This window comes from Medicago sativa, chromosome 4 (genome assembly GCF_051527215.1).
Source record: "Medicago sativa cultivar Bolivia chromosome 4, Bolivia_mono, whole genome shotgun sequence".
Lineage (NCBI taxonomy): Eukaryota > Viridiplantae > Streptophyta > Magnoliopsida > Fabales > Fabaceae > Medicago > Medicago sativa.
Genome location: NC_140752.1, coordinates 87,728,444 through 87,751,933, shown reverse-complemented (window position 1 = coordinate 87,751,933; position 23,490 = coordinate 87,728,444). Strand labels below are relative to the sequence as shown.

General features: G+C 36.0%; 1 protein-coding gene and 1 non-coding gene across 2 annotated transcripts; one reads left to right on the top strand and one right to left on the bottom strand.

Annotated features, from left to right (window-relative positions):
* The first annotated feature begins 9,591 nt into the window (after positions 1 to 9,591).
* LOC146933301 (uncharacterized) lies at positions 9,592 to 19,992 on the top strand. Its single transcript, XM_085707826.1, has 6 exons — positions 9,592 to 9,727; positions 9,933 to 10,342; positions 10,440 to 11,168; positions 11,250 to 11,663; positions 14,854 to 15,034; positions 19,610 to 19,992. The coding sequence occupies exons 1-6, from the start codon at positions 9,721 to 9,723 to the stop codon at positions 19,990 to 19,992; spliced, it is 2,124 nt and encodes a 707-aa protein (XP_085563952.1). The 5' UTR covers positions 9,592 to 9,720.
* On the bottom strand, positions 13,484 to 13,590 carry LOC146933302 (small nucleolar RNA R71). Its single transcript, XR_015009108.1, has one exon. It is a non-coding gene; the product is annotated as a small nucleolar RNA R71 (small nucleolar RNA).
* Positions 19,993 to 23,490: the final 3,498 nt, after the last annotated feature.

The following is a 23,490-nucleotide window of genomic DNA, read 5'->3' as shown; positions in this document are numbered from 1 at the left end:
GCTTAGCTAGTTAAATTTTGAAATAAATGAATTATGTGGCATAAATTTTGGTTGATATACTATAAACTAAAAAGTTAATATATTCAATCTCATTAACTATTAATAAGCTGAACATTCATAAAACCTCAGGCTTAATTTGATTAAAATTGAGACCTTAGAATTCCCTTTATTTCATATTTTCATTTTCATTATTTTGTTCATCATGCACTTGCAGCATACATTATGGGCAGAATCAGCAGATAATGAAGACTTGATAACAGCCAGCTATTCTTAAATAGTGAAATCCGACCATCATGCTGGAAAGTTCAGAAATTGGTTTGATCACAGGATTTAGTAAATTTCCATGTGCTACACGTCCCAAAGGGACCTTATTAAAAAAAAAAAATTAATGACAGATCTGATTTTCCGTAGTACCATATATGCTGGCCTTGTACCTTTTGCATGTTGCTTTGCTAGTGTTCATACTACATATTTAATGTATTTGTGTTTAGGATTCCTCTACACAGCAGTAATGGTTCCTTAATGATGAATTACAATGGTCATAATACAATTCACTACTAATTCATATACCAATCTTTTGGGTGAAAATGGTCACATGGGGATCCATTATAGGGAGCAGGGCAAGGAGTATGAGTTTTATTTTATTTATTTTAATTGAAGCAACTAACTTGCAATTATATTATCAAGCTGTATATGTTGATCCAACCATGCAATAATGAAAATTTAATTAATGCCTATTGTTATCCGATAGCGAAATAGGAATGGTACTATTGGTAGGTGGTTTGTGCATGACTCATACATGCCAGCTTTGTTCATTTGGTGTGGTTTTTATTTATATAGTTGACCACATGTTGTGATTTTTGAGATTTGTGAAGAAATCACTACCTTCTTAACCATCATGTATTTTTTTAACAATTTCGAGAGAACGAAAAGTTACAATGTCAAGAAATCAACTTATTTTATTTTAGGATCTAGGATTAAATTAATTTTATAGTTTAGTCAAATTTTAGAGATCTTTAGTGGTATTTGGGTTTGTTTGCAAATCAATACAAACAAAGCTGTGGAATATCTTGCTGCCGGCAATGTTTTAGAGGAAATCATGTGCAGCTCATTAAACTTTTTTTTCTTCTTTCTTTGAGACTTTTTTCACCCTCAAGTTCAATTTATATGCATGATTCATAAAAATGAATTATTGTTAAATTATCATTAGAACTTATAATTGGTTTAATTTATATGTGTATATAGATCAACCACTGACAAATAAGTGACATGTTTCTGCCTGTTTAAGCTGTTGCAATATCATAAAAAACCTACTCCTTATTTTGCTATTGCATTCATCTATATATATGCGTGATACATGCTTACATAATCAACAAGCATGCATGGCAGGCTGTATAACTGAACTCAAATATTAATTTTATTTTTTGTCATGATCACCTTATAACATGATTAAGTCTAATTAATTAAATTAGTACATGGTTTGATCATCTGCTTAACCCGTGATTCATTTGCTCATAAAAAAGTTCCAAACATAGAATTAAGCATAGTATAGTATGAAGACTTATAGCAAGTAGCATCACTGATTATAGAATTACTACTACAAGTTGCAATTGACAAATTGCAAGTAGCATCACTGATTGACTTCTATATATGTCAAATAAATTGTACTATTATTCAGTCACACACATTTATGCACACGCTATTGGAAAATGCATAGTGGTTAAGTACTAGTACTTGTTTGTTGGCTGACCTTAAATTAAACTTTTTGCATTGAACATTTGTCAACTTCACATTGAAACAAAAGAGAGGGAAAGTACCAAAAGTTATATACGTGTATATCTATCACTTTACCAGCATACTAGTGATCTAGATCCTTATTTCTGGCTGTGACAAACAGATCAGACAAACCAAGTCAAACACATGTATTTATACAAATCATATTTTAGGTGACTTCGTGGATACTTCCTCATTCATTCATTCTAAAATTGAAATTCAATTTATTTGTAAGAATGCCAAAACACATAAAAGACCAAGTCACCGACTTGTACCGCAAGGATCATGGACCAACCCACTCATATATGACCTTGGTATTCAATGGCAAAATATAAGTGAAGGAGGTTTACTTACTATGTTAAGTTAAGAATATTTCATTGCAATTTATATAAAGTTTTGCTTTGTTTTTAAATGGATCATCCACAAGTGAATTGAATCTTTTGGATTAGTCGATCTTTATCGGATATCGAATTTTAAAAAAAATCGTTGAGATTAAAAAACAAGAAAGACAATGTATTGTATGATAAATAAGTAAAAGATTAAAAAACAAATACAGATTTGAGACTATATGAAAGTTTTCATTTTTTGGCAGTGGAGGCTACATCAAAGTTTGATTCGATAAGTAAACACACGTTAATAGGGACCAATGGTATATATCCGTGTTGAATTTTATGATTTTATTGTTATTGTACTCCCATTATCCATGTTAAGTTCTTTCTTTTTGTTTGAAAGAATCCATGTTAAGTTCTTGTATGCTAACTTTCTGAATTATTTGACGGGTTCAAATACAAAATATGCCCTAGAAAAATTTATTATTGATTTGTATTTCAACTATCTTACATCAAATCAGTGTTCAATAAGGGTTAAAATCAGACGTACAACACTAGGTTGGGACCCAAAATAAAACTAGGTTGAGGAGAAACACTTGTACGTAGTCACAATCCCAAATCAAAATTATTTAGCACATACTTATTAGCATTTCCCAATTATATAGTATCATTTAACGTACTATTTTAAAAATACATTTTATTTAATATTTTTCTCGATCATATTTCAATTATTTATGTGGGTGTGTCTAAATTGATTTATTTATACTTGTAACCAAGAAATGTTTTGAGGGGACTGATGTTGATGTGGCTGCCACTATTCAAAAGACACAAAAATCTATTGTGAATTTTAAGTAGGGTAGAGCATCGGACGGGTTCGGGGCTGAATTCGTCAAGATAGATGAAACCGATAATCACATTTCAAGACCCAATTCCGCCCACAAACACATTCGGTTTGAGCGGTTTTCGGTTTGTGCGGTTCTCGGTCAGGGCGGTTCGGTTTGTTCGGGCAAGATAGAACAAGTAGCAGAAAAAAATTCCAGAGCAAGGAAAAATAATCATAGCAAAGATTAAACCAGTGAGAGATCTGGATCAATTAACAGACAAAGAAAAAACGGTAGCATTTAAATCCAAACCCAATCACAAGTTTGTTTGAACATCTTATCAATCAAAATAAACATGGGTTTTAAACATCATTCAAGCCATTTGAAACAAATCTTCATAACGTGTGGTTGAATGGAGAAGATAAAAGTCTAAATGATTGAAGAGAGTAACAAAACGAGAGAAAGGGATAGAAAGAGAGGAGTTTTGAGTGTTTGGCTGTTTGCATCTCACAACTCAAAGCACAAGAATTGGGAGATGGAGACAGATCTGGTGTTTGAGTTTTTGAGAGAGAAGAGAACGGTAGCCTTGAAGAGAGAGAAGAGTAATGAAATCCGATGATGAATTAGGGTTTGTAGTATTTGTACTTTGGACTGATATAATAATTGGGCTTGGAATGGGCTTATAGTGTATGGGAACGGTCGGGTGTGGGTATAGCGGTTTGGTTTCTTTGAAAATCGAGCCCAACCGTTGGAACCCATGCAGACCCAATTTTTTCATATTTTCCACCCGACGTCCGTTTCAACCCGCCCTGATATACCCACGGTTGGCTCGACTTGTTCGGGTTTCGGGCGGGTGTGGGTATCTTGCTCAGTCCTAATTTTAAGAGTGCTAGTACGGTGTTGGTGGAGACACTAAGTGGAGGTCCAACTTTGCCAATATCTGATGTTCATTGGACACCTCCTTTTAGTGGTTTCTATAAGCTTAATGTTGACGCAGCAGGTCCGATAGAGAGTGATAAGTGGGGTGCTAGTGTTGTGTTGAGAGATAATGAAGGTGTTGTGGTTGGTGCTAGTTCTTGGCAAGTTTTTTCATTACTAGATTCAGAGGTTGCAGAAGCCTTAGCTATGCGGAAGGGTTTGGAATTTGCAAAAGACATGTCTTTTCTGAATCTTATAGCAGAATCAGATGCTTCTAATGTGGTTTCAGCGTTGAATGCTCACCAACAATCTTCCAACTATGTTGGCGTTATTATTCGAGATTGCATTAGTTTTAAGGGTGGTTTTCGTAGTTTAAATTTTTTGCATGTTAGGCGTGAAGCCAACCAAGCTGCTCATTATTTAGCTAAATATGCTCTTAAGAATTTAGATTGTATATGGGTCGAAGAAACTCCGCCTTGTATTTCTGCAGTCTTGACATTTGATTTATTGCCAGATTTTCGTTAATAAAATTATTTTTAACGTCAAAAAAAAATGTATATTATAGGTTGGATCTAAGATTAGAAGATGTGAACCACATACTATCTTATTTTGTATTAGCAAATTGTATAGCTTTTATCTTACTTTTCAACAAATGATAGGATGGAATCTCTGCTGCCCTTCTCAAAAGGGGAATAAAGTTTTTTTTACTAAGATGTTGGTTTTGAATTAATAAAAAGGGTTAAATATGTTTTTGGTCCCTATAAATATGTCAATTTTTCGTTTTAGTCCCTCTAAAATTTTCCTTCAACTTTTAGTCCCTATAAAATTTTCAATCTTCACTTTTGGTCCCTCTTTTAAAGTAAACTCATTACTCATATGTAGAATTCATATTATTTAATAAAATTTTCCAGAAAAATTCAAAATATTATAAGAATCACTCCAAAAAAAATACAGAATTTTTTAACAAAACATGAATTTAATATGAATTTTTATATGTTTTAAGGTTAAAAATTCATATTTAATTTGTGTTTTGTTAAAAAATTCTAATTTTTTTTAGGAATTTTTTTTAGAATATTTTATACATTTCTGCACAATTTCATTAAAAAATACAAAAATTAAATTAAAAATAGAGACCAAAAGTAGTGATTAAAAATTTTATAGGGACTAAAAGTTGAAGGAAAATTTTAGAGGGACTAAAACGAAAAGTTGACATATTTATAGAGACCAAAAACATATTTAACCCTAATAAAAAAAATTATTTATCGGAAGAAAAAAAAAACTAGGCTGAAAGAGTGAATGTCTAAAGGTAATATTATTTGAGAGAGCTCTTGATCCAAAAAAATTGAGAGGATTTAGAGCATCCATAATAATTTTTTTATTTAGGTGTTTAAGTACGTATTGCATCCCCTAAAAAAAATCAAGTGTGTATTGCATATACACGTCAATCATTTATGAAAATCAAGTATCCTTTATGTTTAATATAATACGTAGAGATTAATCATTGAGTCGGATAACAAAACACATTTACACATTGAGTAGAAAAAAAACGTTTCTTAAGAATTTTAAATTGTTGTTGTATTTCATAAGATTTATTAAACTGAAAATACTTGAATCATTTAATTCAAACACTATTACACAATTTGATGGATATTTTATCTAACATATGTTTGTAGGTGATGGTTGAGACTTGATGGAGAGCTAGTTTTGAGTAATTAATTCTGTCCTTTCTTGGACCGCATTTAACCAGATATGTCTCCCAGCTTGTGTCTTCTACCACTCTCGTCGGCGACTCGCGTCATCTTTTGATCTTTTTGGTGGTGTCCGGGGTTCGAACCCCGGACCTTGCATATATTATACATTGTCCTTATCCTTACCAACTGAGCTAAGCTCACGGGGACCATCTTTTGATCTTTAAAAATAGGAAGTGCTATATTTAAGAGGTTTTTTAAAAAAAATCATCTTCTTTCATAAAAAAAATTATCTTAGAAATGATCCATTTAACATTTTAAAAAGTGACTTTCTCTGTCTATCAATTATTTCTAAAAAATTTATTTTTGAAATGATCCATTGATACGAAGTTTTCATCGTCACATATATGTAAGAGTTAGAAATTAAACCTCTGACCACATGTTTAAAGAGTCCAAACTCATTATCACTTAGACGAATCTACCGTGGTATCAAAATGGTTGTTATACTAATATAACTAAGCAAAAGTGTGTCAATACCACCTGGTTTCGTTGGTCATATTTTTCTGTTTTGAGTTTTCGGCGTTCAATTAGAAGTTGGGTAAAATTTATATTAATCTTTCTTTTCTACTATAATTTTTTTCAATTAAATATAATCTTATTTTAGACGTATCAAATACTAAACATAGATTCGTGAGTACCTCTTATAATCGAAATTTAATTTCAACATAACTTCAAAATATTTTCGTGAGTCTAAATCCTTTCACTAAACTCAAAAATGTATGAAGTGTGATGCGGCGGTAGATGAAGAATAGAAAGATATCATGATGACACATAGAGGAAAGCAAATCCAGCAAACGTCAACAAAAGAATTAATAGTATAATATAAGGTGGTGGGCAGTGTTTGACTTTTGTACATGTTACTGACTTAATGTGATGGATGTTCCATTCCACCTCCCGTACGGTCAAAAGACTCAAAACAGAAAATTCCGTAGGTATTCTGCTTTTGAGAAGGACAGTCGGTGATTTTGCAATATTTGTGTTGTGCCCTATCTTTGCTATGCGCGTTGCGTTTTTTCTTACCATGCATGCTGTCTTTGATTGCTCTTTTTGGTTTCATTACAGTGTTCACATTAGCCTCTGACTTGACTAGTAGTAGTAAGTAAGCAGTGACCACTGATTCTGAATAGAAAATATCACCAAAAATTGAAAACAAGAATCCATGCCCTACACTTTACAGACCAGCTGGCATTATTTATTTCACACCGTTCTGGTTTGGTGGCTGGCTGATAGTACCATCTACCATTCCGTTAGTATTACCCAACTCGTGTCTCGTGTTAAATGATCCAGCTTAGATTTTAAAATTAAGGATGTTGTTGTGGTTTGGATCAAAGGCCTTCGCCTGAAAAGTACAATTTAATCTGCAATGACTCACATCTGGTTATTATATGGATTTGTATTCTTGTAACCAAATCATGTGAATGAAACACGATCCTCTTATAGTGTAACTAGTCGACAATTTGTGATTCGCACTAAATTACGAGCAACCGCATAACCATTTTGGACTATCCCTTACATGCCACCTAAAAAAATGGCATCACATTGAGTGAAAAGTGTGTTTTATTTCTCTAGAAAATGCTAAACGCCAATTAGCGCCCGAAAGATTAGACACTTGTTAAGAAATTTAAAATAAAAATTTTATATTGGAAATTGTGCATTCAACAAATTAAAATAACAAAAAGTAACTTTTTATACATAAAATTCATCAATCATTTTTAATTTTGAATCCTTAACAAGTTTCTCTCCTATAACTCTCACTAACTTGGGCATTAAGTCTTTGCAAGTACAACACTCCCTCCATTGAATAGCTTCTATCATTTGTTGTATCCGAACAACTCTGACCGTCGTCTTCAAGTCCATTATGAATTAGTGATCATTTTTCACCTCACTCATTTTTGCAAACAATAATTGCACCACATTCGTCGCATAGTGTTCTGGATTGGACTTTGGGTTGGGTCAAGTCCAATAACACGTCTATCAACCCAATACCATATATGTTGGTCTATATAAGTCTCGCCTCACAACCTAATAAGGTATGTCTCATTCTAATCTTAAAATCCACCTCAAACATATAATGACGAGCGTCAGAGTCTTTACATGTACACCCTCTTCATTGTTATCAACTCCACCTCTTCAAAATTTGGCCTCCATCTCTTTATGGAGAACTCCTTCAAGCCATCCACTATCCGTGCGAGTCTTTGTTCTTTAATCATAAACTCCGAGTTCTGTTAAGAAATAAGTATATAATATAAGATCTAACCTCATATATATATATTAAAAACTTTTGAGAAATGAAAACACAAAAATATTCAAGTCTTTATTTAATTATAAATTAATGCTAGAAAATTGTTTTTTTTTATGTTATTGGGTCCCATGGGGATGGATAAGAGGCACTTTAGGTAGTGGGGATGTGGAGCAAGGGAGTATTACCTACCCACATCTACCTACCCACATCTTGTATTTACTATTTATAGTTAGCTTATAGTAGATAACTTATATCGCATAAATTTCTATAATTTTTTAGCAACAATCATTCTTTTACAAATTTACCATGATTTTTCAGGAGCATGCATATCCTATTTTGTGGTGCTGACAAAACTTATAATTTATGGTGCTATTTGCTTGGGATTGGTGTTCATAATCTATTTATACAATGTCGATACGGTGTCAAAATTTGTGTATTCAAATAACACATTTATCAGATCAGTTTCTCTTATTTGTATCTCTCTCTTGATGTACATACACTATGAGGTATCTAAGCAACATTTCACTACCAAGATATATGTACTAAAAAAAACGTTAAAAAAGTGGTTATTTTATATGAATCAAATCCACGGTAACAACTAACAACGTATAAGAGCCAGCAGAAACTGGCTCAGAGATTTAGTTGTCTTGGGAAACGGTACGGTGGTAGAACGAGTGTTGAACAGAGTCTCCTGGACCACTGTAAATGTGCCACGTGAGCTATCGTATTAGAGGCATTCTTGCATGGACAAATATAAATGCATAGTATTTGGTCACACACACATCAAAAACTTTTTTCTCAAAAGACTAAATCATTTTATTATCAAGTTCTTTTTTATTATTAGAAAAAATATTTTTATGTGTGTGCCTAAACACTGTACATTTATATTTGTGAACATGATAGACTTTCTCATCGTATTACTCTTCCAGCACGCGATGCATGCAGATCTCAAAATATGACAGTTGGAAGTGACAATGTCTTGTCCTTCTATAATTCTTTTGTTTTCTTCTTAATTTCAAATAATTGACCGTATCTATTTACGTGATAGTGTAATAAATTTTTAATTAATACTCCCTCCGTTCCGGAATAAATGACCCATTTTCTAAACAAAATTGTCCCAAAATAACTGACCCATTTCAATTTTCAATACAACTTTCATCATTCCCAATACAATATAACACTAAATAATACTCCCTCCGTCCCGGAATAACTGACCCATTTTCTAAAAAAAAGTGTCCCAAAATAACTGACCCATTTCAATTTTCAATACAACTTTCATCATTCCCAATACAATATAACACTAAATAATACTACTTTTATCATTCCCAATACAATATATTCCACTTTCCTCTTTATTTATACACTTTTCTTAATCTGTGTGAAAAACCAAAGTAGGTCAATTATACCGGGACGGAGGTAGTAGTACTTTTATCATTCCCAATACAATATATTCCACTTTCTCCTTTATTTATACAATTTTCTTAATATGTGTGAAAAACAAAATTGTGTCAATTAAATTGGGACGGAGGTAGTAATAATTATTTCAACAGTATTTTAATCATTTCAAAATAATTGTAAAAATGTACTCCTATCTCTTCCTTCCGAGTATTACTTTTCCCACCCTATGGCCTCCTCGCGCGCCCTACGCAAATTACAAACATACCCTCCGGATTATGTAATCCGAAATATAGGTAAAACCTCCGGATTATATAATCCGGACAGTTGCGAGGTATAAAAGAAACTTCACCCCCCATTTTTACAGTTTTACAGTTTCACTTCTCTCTCTCTCTCTCTCTCTACATTATCCCAAAATCCGGACACCAAAAATCTTGACCAAATTTGGAGTTTTCTTGCTCAAAAGCACCGCATTTCAACCCTTGTCAAGCATCATGGAAGGTAAGTTCGATTTCTCTACACAAGCAAGTTCAATTATTTCGTATTTTTTTTTTTAATTTCGTTCGAATGAAATCCGGATTTCGTTTTCCGGACTAGGTTGTTGCTCCTCCGGATTACGAAATCCGGAGTAACCCAGTACGTTGTTTTGTTTCTGTTTTGTGTTGTTTGATTGTTATTGTTAATTACCCTAATTTGAATGTTACAGAAGGTTCAACATCAGATACCCGACGCGTAAGAGAGGCAGGGCATGCTTCCCATAGGAGAGAGCGTTCTCGACGGATGCAGGAGGAAGGTGGTCTTCGTCCGAGGCGTCGGGGTGGTAGAGGACGCCATGCTGATGTCGAGCCTGATGTCGAGCATCAACAGTATATGGAGCAGGAGCAGGAGCAGGCTGATGCTGATGTGGAATTGCAGCATATGGAGGAGCAGGAGCTTGAGGAGGAGCTACAGGGTATGGACCAGGAGATGGAAGATGCCGAGCCACAGCAAAGGCGAAAGAAGAAGGAGAAGGTGGTGGACCCTGAGCCACTACAGGACTATCCCGGTGGCCCACACCAGACTGACCTGCTGTGGAGGTATCATGTGCACGTGGCCAGGAAGGCGGCTGATGGCGTGGTATGCACTGTTAAACTCACTTTATATATGATTTATATTTGGAACTGCCTGTTTATGTACTGTTTAAACTCACTTTATTAATTTTAAATATATGCAGTGGCGTGGAAAATTAAAATGCATCAACAACGGAAAGAAGATAGAGGCGATGCATGATGATGATACCAGACCTATCATGGCTGCACGGTGGTGGGAGAGCAGATTGCGTCGCACAGGCCTTGGTTGGCTCCAGGATACGAGCTACACGATTATTGATCATGGGCTGATATGTGCTTTCGTGGAGAGGTGGCACGAGGAGACTTCCAGCTTCCACCTTCCGTTTGGGGAGATGACGGTCACACTTGATGATGTGGCCGCTTTGCTGCATATCCCCATTGACGGCATGCTCCTATCCCACGGGTCCATAACACGAGACGAGGCAGTGGAATGGATGGTGGAGTACTTGGGGTCTGATATGGGTGATGCACTCAAAGAGATCGAGATGACCAAAGGTGCACATTGCAGATTTAACTACTTGGAGAGGATATTCAAGGAGCGGTTGAAGGAGCAGAGGGATTTGGTGGAAGAGTATGGTGTGACTGAGGAGGTGGAGAGGTTGCGGGACCAGGCTGTCCGCATATATTTGCTGTACTTGGTGGGCATCACGATCTTCAGTGACAAAAGCCAGTGGAATGTCCATGTTGTCTACCTGAAGTACTTCAGAGACCTTGATATTTGTGCTGGTTTTTCGTGGGGAGCTGCGGCACTAACTCAGTTGTATAAGGAGCTCAACAATGCTGCACGTTGGAACACCAGTCAGGTGGCAGGATACCTGAGTTTGCTGCAGGTATAAATTAAGAACTATGTTTTATTTTTTTTTAATTTAAGTGTATATGGTTTGTATATTTATATGTGGTTGTCTTTGGTGCAGGCTTGGGTGTTTCATCACTTCATATGTATGGTCAGCAAGGATGTCTGGGAGGGATATGTGGAGAATTTGTATCCACGCGCGATGCTTTTTGTGCCATTGCATGGTTTAGGCACAGTGGACCAGTACAGGAGCTATCTAGATGCGCTGGATTTGACGAGGGTTGTCATGGCCCCATATGGAGAGCACCGTCAGACGCGTCCATTTGAGCGGGTCAGCCTTTACTCTGGATGGCTGAGATGCGGAGAGCGCATGGTGAGATACCTGCCGGAGAGGGTGCTTCGCCAGTCTGGGTGGGTTCAGACCATACCGAGACATCCTGTTCAGAGTGCACCTGTTGATGTTAACTTGGCGGAGATCACAAACCGCTTTCAGCGTGCACTTGATTATGCGCTGACACCTCAGGAGTTGGGACAGGTTGCAGTTTGATGAGTCATAGATAGTCTAATTTAATGCTTTATTTAGTTTAGTTTTATTTAAGATTTGGTTTTATTTTATTGCATTTTATTTCCTTTTAGAATATTTTACTTTAAATTGTCTTTTATTTTATTTTAGGAATGAATATATGGTGGAAGGTGCCTTGGAGCGAAAGAAAGAGGACTGGAGCAAATACAGCGCAGGAATACGAAGATACGGGACAAAAATATGTTCCCCCAAACTCAGAAGCTTGGCACGGCCCGTGCCAACATGTGGCACGGCCGTGCCCGTCCCAGAACACTCTTTTGCTGCTTTTCTTCGGGCCCAAGTTACCCAGTTGCAGCTTTACTGTTTTATCCCTTTAGTTGCTTAGTTTCTAAGTCAAGTGTAAAGCTATAAATAGAGTAGCTCTCCACCATAAAACATTCACCTTTTACTTTGTTTATTTCAAGTATTATTTCAATAAAAAGTCTTTATTTCCTTTTTACTTTCTTTGCAATTTATTTTACTGTTTATCTCTCTTCTTCCCCCTTGTCTACGATGAACATGAGTGAGTAGACTTCTTCGTCTTGGGATTGTTGGGGAGTCTAATGACTCAATCCTAAACAAAACAAGCCTAAACCCTAATTTCTATGTAACCCTAATTTCTAATCTAGATTCACCGTCTTAACGTGGATTAACAATTATCAAACTGTGGAAGCGAAAGCGGAGGGTTTGATGATCGTTAATCCATCATCCCAAACATCAATTCATAAAGCGAGAGCGGAGTATTGATGTTGGAACAAGTGAATCTAGACAATAATTGCAAAACAGTGAAATAGTCTTTGCAATTATTGAGACAAAGAGTAGTTTCAATCCTCTATGCATCTTCTAGTAATCATGTCAGCGAAATAGGCTTGGTTGCTAGAAGTAAACTCTCACCGGACTTTCATCGGAAAGGTGAGGGGCTAAGGGAAACCGTTCTTTAGAAATTAGTGTGTAAACCATGAAATTAGATGTTTAGGTCTTGTCTAGTGAAGGATTTGTCATTATGATGAACCAATGATCCCGAGGCCCTTTATTATTATTGTTTTTACCTTCAGCAATAAAACTCCCTTTTTCTAACTTTCTCTCCTCTAATCATTCACTAAAAGTTAATTAAGTTGAACAACTCCCTAGCGGAACGATACTCTTACTTACTACTATTGCTTCGATAGGCCGTGCACTTGCGGTTTGGCCCTATCAAGTTTTTGGCGCCGTTGCCGGGGAGTTAACTAATTTAATTAGCTTTTTCTTAGTGATTATAATTCTCTCTTCTTTCTCTTTTCTTTTTATTTTTAACTTTTTATTTTTCTGTTATCGTTAACTTCTTGGGTTCTCAACCTTTTATGCGAAGAACTAGAAATTGAGCGGTATTCATACCCGAGATCGAAAGGTTCTTACATAGAAGAAGGAGAGCGGCACAAAATAACACCGCCATGGCCAATCGCACTCTCAAAGAGTATGCAACGCCGTCTACGGCTGAGCCACAAGCTGTTATTGTGTACCCAACGGTTGAGGATGACAATTTTGAAATTAAGCCTGCCCTACTTAACTTGGTGCAGCAAAACCAATTCTCGGGATCCCCCACTGAGGATCCCAATCTTCACATCTCTGTTTTCCTACGAATTAGTGGAACCATGAAGGAGAACCAAGAAGCCGTAAGACTTCATCTCTTTCCCTTTTCCTTAAGGGATAGAGCTAGCGCTTGGTTCCATTCCCTCGAAGTCGGTTCCATTACTTCATGGGATCATATGAGGCAAGCATTCCTTGCCCGTTTCTTTCCACCATCTAAAACCGCTAAACTTAGAGACCAAATCACGCGGTTCAACTAAAAAGATGGGGAATCTCTCTATGATGCGTGGGAGCGTTTCAAAGAAATGCGAAGACTTTGTCCCCACCATGGCCTAGAGAAGTGGCTTATAGTCCACACTTTTTATAATGGCTTGTCTTATACCACTAAGATGTCTGTTGATGCAGCTGCAGGTGGAGCACTTATGAATAAGAACTACACAGAGGCGTATGCCTTGATTGAAGACATGGCTCAAAATCATTACAAATGGACCGACGAGAGAGCCACCACTAGTTCTTCATCCTCCAAAAAGGAGGCAGGTATGTACGAAGTCTCTAACTATGACCATCTCGCTTCTAAAATTGATACACTAACCGAAAAACTTGAAAAACTCAATGTTAGTGCTATCAATTCTGCTTCTACTCCTTCTTGTGAAATATGTGGTATAACTGGTCATGCTGGTGTTGATTGCCAACTAGGTAGTGCTATTAATGGTGTTGAGCAAATGAATTATGCTCAATACAACCAAGGGATGCGACAAAATCAAAATTTTTATAAAAACCAAAATCCCTATGGACAAGTAGCACCACCCGGTTATGCAAACAACCAAAGATTCACTCAGAAATCCAATTTGGAAATTTTGTTGGAAAACTCTATTGCCAACCAAACCAAACAACTTCAAGAACTTAAAAACCAAACCGGATTTCTGAATGATTCTCTTTCTAAGCTCAATACCAAGGTTGATTCTATTGCTACTCACTCTAAAATGCTTGAAACTCAAATTGCTCAAATAGCCCAACAAGTGGCTACCTCTTCCCAAACACCGGGAGTCTTTCCTGGTCAAACCGAAGCCAATCCCAAAGCCCAAGTTAATGTCATATCTTTTGGGGGTAGTAAGTTAAACGAAACTTTTGCTAAGGTTAAAAACATTGGGAAAGAAAGTGTCAAGCCTATTGTGATAGAAGAAGCAAAACCGCTTGAAGAAAACAAAACTTCATCCCCCTTAAATCTTGATAAGCTTAAACTAGAGGGTAAGTTTGAAAAATTTGTTAACATACTTAGGAAAATTTGCATTAAACTTCCCTTTGCTGAAGCTTTGTCTAGGATGCCTCTATATGCCAAGTTTTTAAAGGAAATTTTTTCAAAGAAAAGGGCTATAGAGCATAATGAGACAATAGCCTTGGCTAAGGAAGTGCAATCATCCAAGAAGCGCCCCCTAAGCTTAGAGATCCAGGTAGCTTTGCCATACCGTGTGAAATTGGGAATGAAACCATAAACAAAGCCTTATGTGACTTAGGAGCTAGTGTTAGTTTGTTGCCTTTGTCTCTTCTTAAAAGGATAGGGATAGAAGAGTTGAAATCTACCGAAATGGAATTAAAGCTAGCTGATCGTTCTACCATGAAACTTGTAGGATTCGTTGAGGACATACCGGTTAAAATAGAAGGGATATATATCCCAACTGATTTTGTAGTCGTTGACATTGCGGAGGACGAAGACGTCCCCATAATCCTAGGTAGACCCTTCCTAGCCACTGCAGGAGCTCTCATAGATGTCAAGCACGGTAGGATAGTCTTTCAAGTGAGTGATCAAATGGTAGGATACGAGTTGGAAAATGTTATGAAGGGTCCCGCTCTTTACTCTTGTTGCATGCTTAACGATCATGTTGTGAAAGAACGTTTTATAGCGTCATCTACACAATATGATATCTTTGATCCATTCTAAGGACTCTTTCTAACCGTCAAGCTAATGACATTAAAAGAGCGCTTCGTGGGAGGCAACTCACGCATTTAATTGCTTTTGTTTTGTTTTTCTTTGTTTTAATTTGTTTTGTAGGTATTTGTCCAAGTGTGATTCGAAAAAATCATGAAATTGAAAAAAAAATTTGAAGCCTCCTTACCAGAGTGTTGGCACGGCCCGTGCTGAGGTTGGCACGGCCGTGCCATGGTTTGTAACACAAAATCAGCCAGGAGCCACAGAGTGTTGGCACGGCCCGTGCCAAGGGTGGCACGGCCGTGCCCGACTTCTAGCCCACTATATACCAATTTTTCTTCTTCTTCTCCATTCATTCTCAAACCACAAACTTCTTTCATCTTCTAACCCTCTCTCTAAACCTCCATAACTCCCAAACTTCAAACCTTCACATCTTCATCAAAACTTAACCAAATCACTCAATTCTTTCACCAATCAATCACAAACTTCTTCCTAAACACAAACCACCAATCAAAAACAGCTTTCAACCATCCAAACCTATAATTCACCAAAACCCTAATCTTTCAAAACCTAACCCAAACACCACAAAACCTTAACCAATCTTCACATCTAAACCCACAAACCTTACTTAAACATCAACCCCAAACCTAACCCAATCCTTTCCACCAAAAATCTTCCCAAACCCTAAACCTTCAAAACAATCCAAACAAAGGTCAATGGCTTCAAGAAGAAGTGGTAAAGAACCAGCAAGTTCTCAAGGAGGTCCACCCCCAAAGAAGCAAACACAAGTCAAGAATCATGGAATTCAGTTCAAAGACAACAAACAAAGGGACAGGTATAAAATTCTTACTTCTAAAACCTTACATCCCTCTAGATATCCTGATTCCTATGATTTGCAAGTGCTAGGGCTTAGAGATGATGTTTTTAGGTTGATGGGTAGGCTAGGTTGGACTGATATGCTAACACCTATGAGGGGTTATGAGAATTTTACTTATGAATTTTTAAGCTCACTTGTTTTTACCAAAGATAAGTTGAATTTTGATAACCCTAATCATAGAGTTGTTTTCCGGTTAATGAACATTGATTATAATATGTCTCTTCAGCACTTTTGTGAAGCCTTAGGTTTTGTCAATGAGGGGTATATTCATGATCATTGGGATGATAGTCTAAAACCGGATAACTATGAACCAGCTGCCTTTTGGAACCGCATCACCGGCGTTTCCAACTATGTTCCTAGAGCCAACAAAGCTAGCAACATCCACAACCCCGTACTTAGGTACCTTCAGAGGGTCATGGCTTGCACTATTTAGGGTAGAACCGAGCTAGGAAACACTAGAACCGATGAGTTGTTCATGTTATGGGCAATGCTCTACAACCACCCTGTCAACACTGGCTTTTATTTGATTGATTACCTAGACTTTGTAGCTACTAGACCAGCCGGTAGGGGAGACATAGTGGTGGGTGGCATCATTACATACATAGCTAGGTTTTTTGGTGTGAGTGAGGATGAGGGAATCAAACCAATTGAGGGAAACAATAAGCTTAACCGGGAAACCCTCATTGCTATGAATTTCATTAAACATCGCCCACCACTACATTACCAACTTAAGCTAAATTTGCCAATCATGTTTTTATTGCCTAACCCATCTCGGACTACCACCGAGGTGGAAGAAAATTGGTTGTATGTTGATGATGTGCAGGTTCTGGAACAACAAGATGATGAAGGAGACGGTGCTAACTTGCACCATGACATGGGAGAGGGTGCTAACTTGCACCAAGAGGGGCACCATGGCCATGAAGCCGGTGAGCTTAATGAAAATCAAAGATGGACATGGATTCACAATGAAATCGAGAGGATGAGCACCGAGCAACAAAGGCAAGATGTTGAGATCTCCGGCCTTCGCAATGAAGTTCAAAGGGGCAACCGTGTCAATGATGAAAATAATGAGATGCTCCGTCGGATGATGCAACACCTCCAACTTCAAGGTCCTCCTTATGGACCCCAATAAATTGTGAGCTTTCCTCTTCCTCTCTTCCCTTCTCTCTTCTCTCTCTCTACTATTCTTCTTCTACTCCTTCTCTCTTCTTCTTCGTCTTCTACTTCTTCTTCTCTTTTAATTTCTTTTCTTTTGAATCATTGAGGACAATGCTTCCCCTAAGTGGGGGGGGGGGCCTAATAAAGTGTCTAGAGTCGTAGTGTCCAAACTCCCTTGAACTTTATTCTTTTTGTTTTGTTTTTATAGCAAGAGGCATGACTAGTAGCTTGTTTTTAATGTAAAAAATGGCATGAAAATTTTTGTTTTGTCTCTTCTTTAGGTTGCTTCTTGTACATGAAAGTAGTTTCTTGTGTTTCTTATGATCATGCTATACCCATGTCTTGTTTTATTGTGAAAATTCTCCAATGAGAAAAGCACCCGGTTGCAATCCTTGAGCAAATGTATGAATAGGTATTTTAAGGAACACGTTCTATCTTTAGTGTTAACTTAGACCCTTTAAAATCTTAAGAGTAAAAGTAGTATAAGTTTGTGTGGGAAATTAATCAAATGTTCTTAATTGTTATATTCTTAAATTGTTAAAGTTATAATGGGGCGGGAGAATGGCACCAACATGTGGGGGAAAGGACAATCCCTAACTTCCTAATTGTGGTGGTGACTCCCTAATTTGAACTTAAAGTGAAACAAATTCATCAATGCTAGGGGGAAAGGACAATTACATCCAAAAAGACTTCCTACGCGGAGATGAAACAAATAAAATTTTGCAGCACTGCTTAGGGTGATTTTGAATCTAGGGGGAAAGGACAATTACATCCGAGAAGACTTCATACGAGGATAGATAGCCCCTAAGCATCTGCAGTCCCTTGTGCTTAATTGTTAATCTAATCTAATTTTAACTTAAATTCCCACCACTCTTATATGAAATGAAGAAAGGACTTTTCTCGGTTACTTTAGCATTAAGGATAGAACCTATTCCTCATAATATCTGTCTTATACAGGAGCAAGAAAAGGGTTGGACTGCACACACACACTCACTTGAGACTTGATGTTGGGTAGAATAGGTTCATGAGAAGTATTTGAAATTGTAATTAGTGTACTTGAAGCAAAGCCTTTCTTTTGAGACATGTGTTCTTAACGTTGCCATAATAATCTTTTGTTGCTGCTATGTCTGTTGCCTTTTGCTTGAGGACAAGCAAAGATTCAAGTGTGGGGGAGTTTGATGAGTCATAGATAGTCTAATTTAATGCTTTATTTAGTTTAGTTTTATTTAAGATTTGGTTTTATTTTATTGCATTTTATTTCCTTTTAGAATATTTTACTTTAAATTGTCTTTTATTTTATTTTAGGAATGAATATATGGTGGAAGGTGCCTTGGAGCGAAAGAAAGAGGACTGGAGCAAATACAGCGCAAGAATACGAAGATACGGGACAAAAATATGTTCCCCCAAACTCAGAAGCTTGGCACGGCCCGTGCCAACATGTGGCACGGCCGTGCCCGTCCCAGAACACTCTTTTGCTGCTTTTCTTCGGACCCAAGTTACCCTGTTGCAGCTTTACTGTTTTATCCCTTTAGTTGCTTAGTTTCTAAGTCAAGTGTAAAGCTATAAATAGAGTAGCTCTCCACCATAAAACATTCACCTTTTACTTTGTTTATTTCAAGTATTATTTCAATAAAAAGTCTTTATTTCCTTTTTATTTTCTTTGCAATTTACTTTACTGTTTATCTCACTTCTTCCCCCATGTCTACGATGAACATGAGTGAGTAGACTTCTTCGTCTTGGGATTGTTGGGGAGTCTAATGACTCAATAAACAAAACAAGCCTAAACCCTAATTTCTATGTAACCCTAATTTCTAATCTAGATTCACCGTCTTAACGTGGATTAACAATTATCAAACTGTGGAAGCGAAAGCGGAGGGTTTGATGATCGTTAATCCATCATCCCAAACATCAATTCATAAAGCGAGAGCGGAGTCTTGATGTTGGAACAAGTGAATCTAGACAATAATTGCAAAACAGTGAAATAGTCTTTGCAATTATTGAGACAAAGAGTAGTTTCAATCCTCTATGCATCTTCTAGTAATCATGTCAGCGAAATAGGCTTGGTTGCTAGAAGTAAACTCTCACCGGACTTTCATCGGAAAGGTGAGGGGCTAAGGGAAACCGGTCTTTAGAAATTAGTGTGTAAACCATGAAATTAGATGTTTAGGTCTTGTCTAGTGAAGGATTTGTCATTATGATGAACCAATGATCCCGAGACCCTTTATTATTATTGTTTTTACCTTCAGCAATAAAACTCCCTTTTTCTAACTTTCTCTCCTCTAATCATTCACTAAAAGTTAATTAAGTTGAACAACTCCCTAGCGGAACGATACTCTTACTTACTACTATTACTTCGATAGGTCGTGCACTTGCGGTTTGGCCCTATCACAGTTCATGGTGTGGAGGTAGCAGATGGATACATCGACTGGTTTTACCAGGTGTCTCATCCACGCATGATTCTTACAGACATGCCGGTACCGGTGCCACAGCCACCAGAGCGTGAGGTCCTTGATGCCCGAGCTGCTCAAGATGATGGAGACCTTGCGTACTTACAGCTTAGCGGTAGGATGAGCCGCATCAGAGACAACATCTATGCTGTGATGAGAAGCGGTCTGGTGCCGAAAGGGAGTGAGGAATGGCAGCATTTGGAGGATGCCTTGAGAGAGGTGCATGATGCCAAAGTTTACCGTCGTCGGAAAGCTACTGAGGGTGGCAGGGGTGGTGGCAGAGGTGGTGGCAGCAGTGGTAGCAGAGGTGTAGTTATTAGGGACTGATAATTTTATGTAATTTTATTGTTTGAATATTTTAGATAATTATGTTATGTACCATTTGGATAATTTTGATATTTTATTAAAGTTTAAAAATTATATTATGTTGTTAATTTTGATGTTATAATTTGATTTTCTGGTTTGCGTATGGTCAAAGGCCAAAAACATTGACTGAATTTGCTCTAAAACAGAGGCTCAGCCAAAACAGATGGCTTCTGCCTCTGAACTGATGCACTCCGGATTATAAACCCCGGACATATTTAACGCTTTCCGGATTATATAATCCGAAACTGTCGTTCACCCCCCCCCCCCTTTTGTTGACTTTCAACGGGGTGATTTACATGTTTCGGATTATATAATCCGGAATATCTCTAACGTTTCGGATTATATAATCCAGACCACTATTTTTATAACTGGTATCATCAACCATCAGGGTGAATGGTGTCAAACTACACGAATAAATCCGGAATATGTATTCCGGAACTGGTTCGGAATAGATAATCCGGACGAAGGGTATTTTGGGGAAAAAAAATAGGGCGCGCTAGGAAAGGCATAGGGTGGGAAAAGTAACTCCCCTTCCTTCCTAGTTTGACTTACAAGTTACAGATGTTAAATCAAGATGTGCATATAATGTCAATTGATATACTCCCTCCGTCCCGGAATATCTGACCCATTTACTAAAAAAAAGTGTCCCAAAATAACTGACACATTTCAATTTTCAATACAACTTTCATCATTCCCAATACAATATAATTCTAATTAATACTCCCTCCGTCCCGGAATATCTGACCCATTTACTAAAAAAAAGTGTCCCAAAATAACCGAGTCATTTCAATTTTCAATACAACTTTCATCATTCCCAATACAATATAACTCTAATTAATAACTCCCTCCGGTCACTATTATAAGCAAAAGTTCACTTTTTAGATTCATTCAATAAATGATGTATGTAGTGTATATATAGACTACATACATCATTTATTGAATGAACCTAAAAAGTCAAATTTTGCTTATAATAGTGACCGGAGGGAGTACTACTTTCATCATTCCCAATTCAATATATTCCACTTTCCCCCTTTTTTTTTTTTTTTTGGTACAATCCACTTTCCCCTTTATTTATACATTTTTCTTAATCTGTGTGAAAAACCAAACTGGCTCAGATATACTGGGACGGAGGGAGTACTACTTTCATCATTATCAATACAATACTCCCTCCGTCTCTAAATTATAGTCGTTTAATACTGGGTTGATTTTGATAGTAAAATTAGTGTCATTTACTTAAACACCCTTATTAATTGTAGTTAGTGGAGTAGTTAAGTTTGATGAAATTCAATAAATAAGGGTATATTAATGGAAAAAAATAATAAATGTTGTATTGGTATTCTAAAGTGACAATTATTTTGAGAAAAATAAAAAATGGTAAAGTGACAATTATCGTGAGACAGAGGGAGTATATTTCACTTTCCCTTTTATTTATACATTTTTCTTAATCTGTGTGAAAAACCAAATTGGGCCAGATATTCTGAGACAGAGGAAGTATATGAATTTGAGTTTGGAGAGTACTGACAAGACAGTGGACAATGTTTTATCTAAATTTTTCTATTAATTAAATTAGCATTTTTTTGATATGGATTATGGAGTGTCCCTTTTTTTAATAAATAATTTAATTTTCCCGTTTGTTCAAGTTGAGACGTGTTGTGGTTTCTATCAAAATTTTAAGGTTTCACAATCGTCCACGAATTCGTTTCAAAATATTAAACATGTTATTTAGATTTGGTTTTGGTTTTATAGTTTTCTTATTATGAATTATTTTGTAATTAACAATGAAAATGATTAATGGATCTAAACATACAATGTACAGTAGTGTACTCTCCTTTGTTTTCATGAATGCAAATAATTAATGGATGTTAACATACAGTGTACTTGTATGATCCTTTGTTTTTGTGTGATCCTTTGTTTTCAGTTTGTTGTTTTTTATAGATTTTTTTCAACAAAGGTGGTTATCATGTTTAAGACATTGTCAAATACTAAATGTAACTAATTCTCAACTTTTATTCAAATCTAGAAAATGAGCATCTTCGATCTACCCTGCTCTAGCCCGATTGGGCCAATAACATAAATGGGTTAGATCGAATCGACTCACTTATTATTTTACTGAAAGGATTATCTATCACTATAAAGTCTTAAAAGCTTATTTCATTATGAGACCTTAAAACCTATTTAAAAAGTCTATTATTTGGGTTATTTCTTGATTTTTATGTTTAATATAAATTATATTTTATTATATATAAAAATTAAGTTTTAATAATATGCATATAAATAGGCCGGCCTATTAGGCTTCGTAGGCTTTTTTAAAAGTCCGTCTGACCTATATTTACTTAAATATATTTTTTCAAAAGTCTAATGCTAACCTTTTTAATAAATAGATTAGGCTAGGTCGTAGACCTCAATAGGTCGGCTTAGCCTATTCCCAACCATATCCTCAAGTAACCGTTTAGCCAAAATTTAACTAAACTATATATGATTTTCTCAAATCCATAATTTTATCTAACATTGTTATAAAAAAAAATATTTTTAATTAAGAACTATATAAAAAGCATCTAAAATATGCACACAAGTTTTTTTTCGGGTACAATATGCACACAAGTTTTATTATTCAATAAACAATAATGTCTTTATGACTTATACCAAAAATAAAAAATATTAACGTCTTTGTGACATTTGTTATCACCATCAAAGTTTAATTATATGGGTCACGTTAACAAGTGTCTACACTAATTTGTTAAAGATATTAAAAATAATAGTTTAGTATTGAAAACATTAATTTTTTTTATGAAGAAAACCATAGTTTTTAAACTTTGAAAAAATTGAACTCTTCACTTTTCTGTTTTCACTATATTTCAGTACAATATTTCTATAGTCGTTCTCCTACATAATAAATGTATTCATAACCTAATAACTTTTATTTAGCATTTCTGTAATTATATACTATTATCGTCGCACCAACTTACGTTGTTTTGCATATGCTGTATACTACTTTCCGACACCGTACACTTTACATATACAATTTTTTTTTGTTTTGAAAAGAACATATACAATTATTTTAAGAGTAATGATATTTTGACATCCATTTGATGGCAACTTTGTTGACAACCTTGTTTTTCTCACTTCTTATTGGTCAAAAACAATGGAGAGAGAAAAAGGAAGAGAGCGGATAACAACATCATGTGAGTATGAGAGAGAAAGTTGTCCAAAAGTTGTCAAAAAATGGTTGTCAAAATATCATTTCTCTTATTTTAATGTGTGCCTGATTTTGGAGGTGTGCGCCTTAAACTTTTTGTGCAAAAAGATTTAATTAATATAAAAATACTCCAACAATTAATTTGTTTTAGGAATAAAAGTTTCATTAGATGATTAGATCTACGATCAATCAAACTATTTACCAAAAAATAAAATGATTATTTACATATATATGTATATACTTTTAAATATTTTATACACTGG

What these genes read in the sequence shown, in the direction of transcription:
- LOC146933301 (XM_085707826.1), top strand. An exon ending in ACCTGAGTTTGCTGCAGGTA is followed by an intron (nt 11,169 to 11,249) that starts TAAATTAAGAAC and finishes TCTTTGGTGCAG; the next exon opens with GCTTGGGTGTTTCATCACTT. An exon ending in CACCTCAGGAGTTGGGACAG is followed by an intron (nt 11,664 to 14,853) that starts GTTGCAGTTTGA and finishes ATGGAATTAAAG; the next exon opens with CTAGCTGATCGTTCTACCAT.